The sequence below is a fragment of the Gavialis gangeticus genome, unplaced genomic scaffold (assembly GCF_001723915.1).
Source record: "Gavialis gangeticus isolate Ggan-Ray unplaced genomic scaffold, GavGan_comp1, whole genome shotgun sequence".
Classification (NCBI taxonomy): domain Eukaryota; kingdom Metazoa; phylum Chordata; order Crocodylia; family Gavialidae; genus Gavialis; species Gavialis gangeticus.
In genome coordinates this window covers 284,475-294,171 of record NW_017728962.1, presented here as the reverse complement: position 1 = coordinate 294,171, position 9,697 = coordinate 284,475, and the positions used below count along the sequence as shown (strand labels likewise).

General features: G+C 41.9%; 1 protein-coding gene across 2 annotated transcripts in view; it reads left to right on the top strand.

The window, feature by feature from the left end:
* HMCN1 (hemicentin 1) overlaps window positions 1–9,697 on the top strand; it is a 451,483-nt gene that overhangs the window by 193,768 nt on the left and 248,018 nt on the right. For both annotated transcript variants that reach the window (XM_019501224.1, XM_019501215.1), the window contains exons 12-14: window positions 6,797–6,938; window positions 7,050–7,177; window positions 9,182–9,295. In XM_019501224.1, the coding sequence (XP_019356769.1) occupies window positions 6,797–6,938; window positions 7,050–7,177; window positions 9,182–9,295 (384 nt within the window). The remainder of the gene's footprint in view (window positions 1–6,796; window positions 6,939–7,049; window positions 7,178–9,181; window positions 9,296–9,697) is intronic.

The window sequence follows — 9,697 nt, the reverse complement described above, 5'->3', positions numbered from 1 at the left end:
TAACTGTACTATCAGACTCAAAGTTTGCTGCACGGGGTCTGCCCCCGCTATTCCTGGAGTGTGCTCCATCTGGCTTTGTCGGCTGTCCTAGGAAGCCTTCGCCACTTCCCAGCCAATGCACCAGTTGTGAGAGGTCCCAGCGGTGTGCGTGTCCACCTCGGGCCCGACCTTCCCGAATGGGACCGCTCCCTACAAGACCACAAGTGACTCACCTGGATCGGAAGCGTGTATGCGCCTGTCTCGCCTGCCACGATTTGCTGTTAATCTGTATCTGTCCAGTTGGTCCGGCACGTACAGTCCGGGGATGAGACTCTTGTTTTCTTCAGGGTTCCATTGTCCTGAGGGCTCCTCCACCCCTACACCCTCGCCCGGTCCTCCGATACGGGCTGTCCACTCTGTCTGCTCCTTTACTCGTGAGGGTCACGGACACCAGCCAAAATAAACAGAGTATAGTCAACAGAAGAAAAGGAAATCACGGCCAAGGGTCCCTCAGGGATACGCCCGCCCCACGCCTTGGCATCAGTTCCGGAGTCCCTGCTCCCCTCTGGGTCTTCACCCACACCGGGCGGCTTTGCCTGGGCAGTTAACCAACAGTAACAACCAAAAAAAAAAGGAAGGCGGGTGGCTCCTTGGCCCGACAGAGTCTGTCCCGCAGTTACTCCACCTCAGCCCCGGCCCCTACGGGGCTCGTGCCGCTCCCTGCGGCGATTTTCCTTCTTCAACCCTACTGGGTCTGCTCCCTGGTGTACGGACCCCTTCCTTGGGGCCCCGCTTACCCCAAAAGGTCCGGCTGCTCTTCCCGGTGGCCCTGGTCCGCTGGGGAGCCTTCACCCTGGCGTCGCTTCCGGCCCTTGCTGCCTCTGGATCCACTGCTCCTGGATCCGCCTCCTCCGGATCCACCTCCTCTGGATCTGCCGCCTCCGGATCCGCCGCCTTTGGATCCGCTGCCCCTCGAGCCCACTCCGGCGCTCCCTTTAAGTTTGCCCAGGTTGCTCCAGTGCCTCCCACTTCTGGGTTCCTGGGGGATTCAAATTCCCGCTGCTCGCTGCTGGCCAGATCGCACGAGCGGCGCTGGGTTGAGTCGACTTGGGATCCCTCCGAGCCCGGCGCCTGCTTCACCCCCTTACAAGCACCATGAGTCAGACCAGGGAGCTGCACTTCAGTCTGCACCTCGATAGGTGGTACATCCTGTGCCTGTCCTTTTCTGAGAGAGAAAACAAGATTGTCAATTAGTGCCAAATGCGGCTAGCTGGCATCTTGCTTAGAGCTTCAACTGTCTTTTGTTGGCTTTCTCTTTTCCACAAGACAAACCAATAGAATTCAGGAAGTATACTGAGTACAGTCTGTTACTTTTTATCTTTTGCCTGTATAATAAAAATAATATTGCTGTGTTGAAAAGACTATATTATCAGTGATGTGTTGTCAAAGCACAATTTGTACTTGCCGGTTGAGCCAAACACAGAATTTTCTAATATCAACACGAGAATAGATCTTCTTCAAACCCAAAGCATTCAGAATATCTCCCAGTCTCGCTTGGCAATATTTAAAACAAAATAAAAATATCTGAGGAAACTTTGCACGTCATGAATCATTTCAGAATATACATCCATTTTGTTTCTCTCTTGTGTCTGGATTTAATTCCAGACTCTGTTAGTACTACTGCTTTGCCTTTGAATGGTGTGTTTTCCTTCCATGACCTCAGAAAACTCTGACTTTACAATACGCTTGGTGTGTCAGTTGTTACTATATCAATTCTACAGGTGGTTAAACTGAAAAGGTGAGAGGATCAGGGCCAAAACTTTAAGACAGGAAACCAGAGGTTCATGTAAAACAGTTAAGAAGAATTTGCATAATTACAGATATGTCCACTTTTTTTGCGAGTGCCCATGTAAGTTAGCTACTCCTCCATTTTAGTTCGCTTTGGAAATGTAGCTACCTACTTGTAATGGCTAGTAATAGTATTTCGAGGTTTGCTTTTGGGAAGTGGCATGTAGGTAAAGTAGAGATGCATTAGAACAATGGTCATAAATCCAGTGCCAACAACTTGTACATGACAGCTGAGTCATTGGTTGGGAACAAAATCAGGAGGGCCAGACTACAATTTTTCTACTCTGACCATCACACCACACCACACCACACCACACCAAGCTGTGTCTAAATAACAAAGCATTACAGGGAGGGCTATTTCCTTACTGATATTATAACAGCAAATTGATTTGTATAAAATAATGAAAGACCTGAAATTTCACATACAACTCAAAATAACATTTATTATAGGTAAAGAATACTGGTTAAAGGTGAGCATCTCACTGGAGGACCAAGCTTCTGTTTCTTCTGGCTCATGCTATTTTTCTGTACTCTGTGCCACCTTTTTTCCTGTTTTGTTTTGTTTTTCTGCTACTGGGAAATCCTGGTAGCAAATCTTTCTTCTGTACTGCAAATTAACAGCACAGGGCACATTTTAATGTTCCATGTGTGTGGTTTGTGGCACCACAAGAGGCTTGTGGTGTCACAAACCACAAGTGCCTGCATGTGGGGATGCAGCCATTATAATTTATAATGCATAATTATATAACATTTATAATAATTACAGATAGTAGCAATATTATTTTTATATAACTCCTGCCTTGCAGTAGTGAGTTAATAAGCTGACATTTACAACCCAGATTGGGCAAGGAATATCATCTGCCTGTAACAGGTATGGACCCTGTGTTAGGCAAGGTAGGAGTTGGCTTAACTAATAATATTTATGGCCTTGCTGACCCCTGTTATCCAAAATGTGTAACATTTTTGATGAACTGCTTTATGTAAAATGCAAATAGTTGCTAAGGAGGCCTCCTGGTATTCCAGGTTATTGCTTGAACTTGCTATGTAATTTCTGAATAATTTCTCTAAATCATATTTTCTTTCTATAAATTAATAAAAATGGTTTTTCATTTTGAAAAAAACCTATTGAGATTTGACTGAAAAGTGCTGAGAGCATGGAAGAGCTCTCATAGCTATCATTATTTAAGAAAAATATTACTGAAAATGGCCAGAATTGTATATCCTATCTCAAAGGGCTTCATCACAATGTTTAATCTCAGACCTACATGAACTCTAATAACTTGGCCTTACTATCTTTTGAGTGGATGTGGAATGCTAGAAGATAGAAACTATGTGCATTTATCTCTCAAGATTTTAGTATGAATGGGAGGATGACATATCGTTTTTGCCATGCAAGGAAATATATGATGCTCCACCTTTTTTCTAGATAGGAGAATGGAGTAAGACAAATAATAAATAATAATCAAATAATCTGTCAAGAAAGAGGCTATTCCAGGAAAAGAGTTTTTCCTGTAAAATGTTTCTTTTGGCATTATCACAAGTTAATTGTGGGAGGAAAAGGGGATTTCCAGTGATAAATCTAGAGAGAGTTATAGCAATCATGCAACTTGTATATCATCACAGCATCCTGTTCACTGTATGTGGTTGCTTATTGCATATATAAATGCATAGTGAGTTGTAACAGGAGACCAGCCTGGCTGGACAGTAATCTCTTCAATGAGCCGAAGCGCAAAAAAAGGAATCATGCAAAAAGTAGAAGCATGGTCATACTGCTAGGGAAAAGTATAAGAGTACTGCATGAGTGTACAAGGAGAAAATTGGAAAAACCAAGGCACAATTTGAGATGCAACTGGAAAGGAACATAAAAGGCAATGAAAAGGAATCTTACAGGTCTGACAGAAGTAACAGTACTAAAGAAACCGTAGTTTACATAACCATATCTTCATAAATGGGATTGAGTGCATGGTTTTTGCAGATGACAGCAAGTTGGGTGGATTTTCAGAAATTCTGAAGGATAGGGCTAGGATCCAGAATGACCTGAGTAGACTAGAAAAATGGTCAGCATTTAGATGAGAATCAACAGGGACAAGTGCAAAGGTCTGCACTTCGGAAATAATTGCTTGCACTAATACAGACTGGGGAATGACTGCCTAGGCTGCAGTACTGCTGAGAAGGACCTAGGGGGTTACAGTGGACCATAAGCTGAATATGAGCCAACAGTGAGCTCTTCTTGCAAAAAAAAATGAATGAAAAAAGAAAAGAAAGCCAACAACATACTGGGTTATATTAACAGCACCAGAGGGTAGGGAATGGATCCAGGCGGATCTGGACAGGCTGGAAAAAGGGGCAGAATGAAATAGGATGTAGTTCAACAAAGACAAGTGCTGCACCTGGGCAAAAAAAATGACCAACACACTTACACACTGGGGGATGACCTTCTCAGCAGCATAGCAGCAGAAAAGGATCTTGGAGTCATGATTGACTCCAAGATGAGCATGAATCGTCAATGTGACAAAGTGATCAACAAACCTAACCGCACTGTATCATGCATTAGCAGATGCATGACGAGTAGGTCCAGGGAGGTGATGCTTCCCCTCTGTACAGCACTGGTTAGGATGCAGTTGGAGTATTGCATCCAATTTTGGGCGCTGCACTTCAAGAGAGATGCGGAGAATCTTGAGAGGGTTCACAGGAGGGCCACTCGTATGGTCAGAGGCTTGCAGGCAAGGCCCTACGAGGAGAGACTGAGGGACCTAGATCTCTTCAGTCTTTGCAAGAGAAGGCTGAGAGGTGATCTTGTGGCTGCCTATAAATTCATCAGGGGAGGGCAGCAGGGAATAGGAGATGCTCTATTTACTAGGGCACCCCCTGGAGTAGCTAGGAACAATGGCCACAAATTGACGGAGAACAGATTTAGGTTGGACATTAGACAGAACTTCTTTGCAGTAAGGGTTGCCAGAATCTGGAATGGGCTTCCAAGGGAGGTGGTGCTCTCCCTTACCTTAGGGGTCTTCAAGAGGAGACTGGATAAGCACCTAGCTGGGGTCATCTGACTCCAGCGCTCTTTCCTGCCCAGGGCAGGAGGTCAGACATGATGACCTACTGAGGTCCCTTCTGACCCTAACATCTATGAATCTATGAAACTGTCACTTGCAAATAAAGGGAAGTGATTCTTCTACTCTTTTCAGCACTGTTGAGGGCTTATCTGGAGTACTGTATCCAGTTTTGTGCCATGTGCCTTAAGAAGGATGTGGACAGTTTGGAGAGTCCTAAGGAGAGCAACAAAAATGATTACAGGTCTGGGAGGAAAGACTTACGAGGAAAGGCTAAAAAAAATGGGTTATGTAGCCTGGAGAAGAGAAAATGGAAGGAGAATTTGACAACAGTCTTCAAATACTTGAAGGGCAATTACAGGGAATGGCGATGGGCTATTATTTGTGGCCTGAACTTCCTGACTAGGAGGGTGAACAAGTACTGGAACAAGCTACCCAGGGAAATTGTGGAATCTTCATCTCTGGAAATTTTCAAGAGCAGGACAGACATTTGGCTGGGATGGTTTAGTAAGGGATGTTCTTGACTTGAGCAGGGGTTTGGACCAGATGATCTTGTGAGGTCCCTTCTAGCCTTACTTTTCTATGATCCTGTATTTTAATTTCAGCAGGAACAACAAGAAAAATATACCAAAATCTTCCTTCTGATTTTGCTGTCTTTTAACATATTGAATTCTCCCTGAAGTCTATAGGACATGTGCATACAGATCTGCCACAGATCCAAGTCCTGTATCACACTGTATTTACTTTGTAAATGATCACTTTGTACATTAAAAAAATATGATAAACACTAGGACTATGAGAATGGTGCCATTACATTCCTTTAATGATTCAGTATCTTATAGCCACTTTAGAATAGGCTGAGTCCCAGATGATAAAAAAAATTAAATCTTTTTTTCCTCTGTCTTTTATGTTACTTTATGTTACTTTAATGGTCAGCAATATTCCATACACACACATACTTCCCAAAAACATCCCACCCTCTCCCAAAAAGATGATGTCATCACACCAGTGTGCTGCACATATTGAGCATGTGATCCTTAGTGAGAACCTATGTCTCCTATATCTCAGTTTAAACTGAAAATCAATTCTCCTAGCAATGTACATCTGGAATTTTGTAACTGACTCTTGAAATTCACTTTCACCTTAATATCCAAATTGCATTGACCTCTGAGGTTACAGGCTGCTGTCATCTCAGTTTGAACAAGCACTCATGACTTAATTAAGCCGCTAAGTTCTTCTGGTTTGAGTTCAAGCCATGTGAAACAACAGAATTTCTCATAGTTTCCATCCAAACTTGGCACAGCTTGCCCTAAGCTCAATCCAGATTTGTGAACCTCAGTGAATTTTATTGATGAACCTGGCTCAGGTTTGGCTTTGCATTGAAACTTGTGTTCTTGCATTCAAGTTTGGCTGAGCACATTCTAAAGCAAATTTAAAGTACATGGATATGGTAGTTTATTTTCCCTTTTTAATCAAAACACTATCTCTAGTACTACTTTCTCCTCAAGTTGAGCATATGTTCTGCCAGGCAAGTATATAATTGGAGTAGAAGCTGTTTAAAATATGCTATCTGTAATGCAAAAAATATGAAGTATTAAAGCATTTTGAGCACCACTCTAGATAAAAAGGATTTTTATAAATGGCACTATCTCTAATGAGTTGCTGCTTGAAAAGTATAAATATTCTTTCATAACTCTCCCATGCATTTCTGAACATTATCACATTTTTGAAAAGAGAAGATAGGGGAAAACATTTTGTTTTTCACCATTGAAATGTGTTTCTGAAAACTGTATTAAATTGATTATTTTCAAGATCAAGATTATTTTTAAGATTTGTTTGCTGGCTACAAATGTGAGCCTCATCCATGTTCAGCATATTTCATTTGTTCATTTTCTTTATTTTGGTTTTTTTTACAGAACCACCTAAAGTTGTCATTTCACCCAAGAATCAGTCATTTACCACTGGCTCTGAGGTGTCTATCCGGTGTTCTGCAACAGGTTATCCAAAGCCAACAATAGTTTGGACACACAATGACATGTTCATTATTGGCTCAAACAGGTAGGGTGCTGGGCTTTTTGCCCTTTCTCTTTTCTGTTTTACTGTTTTGCCCTTTCTCTTTTTCTGTTTTACTGTTTTCTTAGTGACGGCTGAATTTTTGTTTATTCACAGGTATAGGTTCATTCCAGAAGGTACCTTGATAATCAAACGGGCGATTCCAACAGATGCAGGACTTTATGGTTGCTTGGCTAGTAACTCAGCTGGGACAGAGAGAAACACTTCTACTCTCACATATATTGGCAAGTATCACAAGAGACAGGAAAGTCTTTAAAAAAAACCAAGCAAACAGATAATCTGAGGAAAAATATTGCATAATGCTCAGTTAGTAGAGCTCAGAAATTTTCATAGATATGAAATTTCAAAACAAAATATTGAAATGTTTGTAAAAATTAAGAAAATTGTAGTGTTCTATGGGTGTATTTACATGTGCTATTATGGTGCCTGAATAAATTGGAGCGTTTATTGCTCTGGAGTTTATTGCTCCTGGGCATGCCACTTGAACATGGGCCAATTAATTCTGGAGCAATAAACTGTAGGTTATTCAGGTGCAGCATGTGCAGTTGGGGTGGAGCTGCCCTGGCTGACAGAGGCCTTGGGGGGTGGGGGGTCAGCCTGTGAGCCCGGGGCTGCTCCCCTCAGTTCAGTGTACTGTGGAGGGGCTAGCTGCAGCATGAGGGAGCTTCAGTCCAGGGCTAGCCAGCCAGCAGCCCCCACACTGAAGCACCCTTGGGCCCTAGCCAGCCCCTGCAGCATCTATACATGCAATGCTGCAGAGGTTCTTTTTACTCTGCAGTAGGATAGTACTTATATTTACAAGTATTTGTATTTACAAGGACTATCCTGCTGTAGAGTAAATAGTTTACTTTAGCCTAATAGGAGCACACATAAAGACACCGAGACATTTACTGTGCAGCTAATATGTCAACCGCATAGTAAATGTCTCGTAGACATGCCCTGTTTAACTCTATTGAGATAGCTTGTTACTTTTAATATTTATTGAAGGCTACGTGAGAAATGAGATGATGTGTTAGATCTCCACTGTTCTCCACTGTAGCTACCGCACTGATTTCAGTGTAGTACAGAAATATCCATGTTAACTTTAAGCAAGGTAGTTTGGGTCCTGTGAACAGTTTAGCAGTAGGAGCTTAGGGCATTTATAGAAATGCCCAAAGAGGTGCGGGGCACTTTTAATTAGTGAGCCACACTAATTAAAAGCATCCGAGTGTCGCGTATATCAGTCTTCCCATGCTGATAAAATGGCAGTGGTGCACTCTGAAGTAAAGCTTGTTTGATGAGCTTTAGTTCAAAGCACCCCACCACCATTTTTCAGCATGGGGACACTGATGCATGTGGCCCCGGAGGCTGCTAGAGGATGTTAATTTCCACACTCCAGCAGAATTGATTAATTGAGTTTTCTCCGATATGCTGGATTTACAGAGCATTGGAGCAGCCTCCCTGCATGTGTTTAAGTGTCCTCAGAACCCAGAGCAGACTGTAACGTATACTCAGTAATCAAGGTGAAGTGGTCCATTCTGGGCTCTTGCTGCCACAGATAGTTTGTGAACGATAACCCAACTACCTAGTTTAAAGCTAGCTTGGACATGTCTACTCTGTGCTGTGACTGCAGTTAAGCAATGAACAGTGATAACTTCTGGTCAGCATAGACCTACTGGAAGAATATGTCCACAGCTAAGTTCTAACCTTTCCTTCAGTTCTTCAAGTTTCATGCATTTGATTCTATTCTTCCCTAATCTCACTTCATATTTGATCACTAATCTCCTTGAAGAAGCTTTTTGGGCAGGAATCACCATTGTATAATGTTATAGTGTTTCCAGCACAATGGAACCCTAATTCTGACCGGATCCTTTAGGCATGACAGTAATACACAAGTGATAATGGAAATCTGCTAAGAATTATTATTAAAATGTTTCAAGCAGACTGAGCATCTCTGAATTCTTCTACTTGCCCTGGATCATCCAGTCCTCCAAGTTCTTATTTCTAATTTCTTAATATTACTCTTACCTTTTAGTTGCTTTGGCCATTCCAGTCTCTTCCTTATCTTGCTTCCTAATGTATCGTGTTAAAGGTCACATAAAATTCTCAAGTTGGCCCAATTTCTGTTAAGATGTTCTGTAGCAAGAGAATAGTAGACCCCACCATGATTTAAATAAAGATATGTTGTAAATAGTCATCTTTTTGTTTTGCTTGTTTAAAATGTTCTCTAGTATTTTGTTTCTTTTCAGAGGGCCCAAAGCTGACTGTGGTTCAAAGTGAAATTCTGGTTGCTCTTGGAGACACAACAGTAATGGAATGTAAAGCCACTGGAGTCCCACCTCCTCAAGTTAGGTGGTTTAAAGGTGCATTTTTTATATCCATCCATGTCTATTTGTTCGTTTTATTTATTTAAACAACAATATTTTAACCAATTACTAAGCATGTTTTTATGGTCCCCCAAAGCTAACTTATTATTCAAATAGTACCTGACCCATGAGGTTCTAACCTTGTTGATGCAGCTGTAGGACTTACTTTTTCACTCTATTAATAAGTTACTTTGATGTCTAATCAGTTAAACAAGTAGTGAGTCAAACCCCTTGTTTGCTAAATAGTAGCCTTTTTACTTTATAGAATGTTACTAAAATCTCAAACCATGTCTTCCATGCTTAGTAACTGTGTGGTTCCTTGAATCCCTATACAAAAGCCAATGAATCCCTTACTTCACCTTCCACCCAAATTTAAAGGTGCCCATTACAGTGTACAAA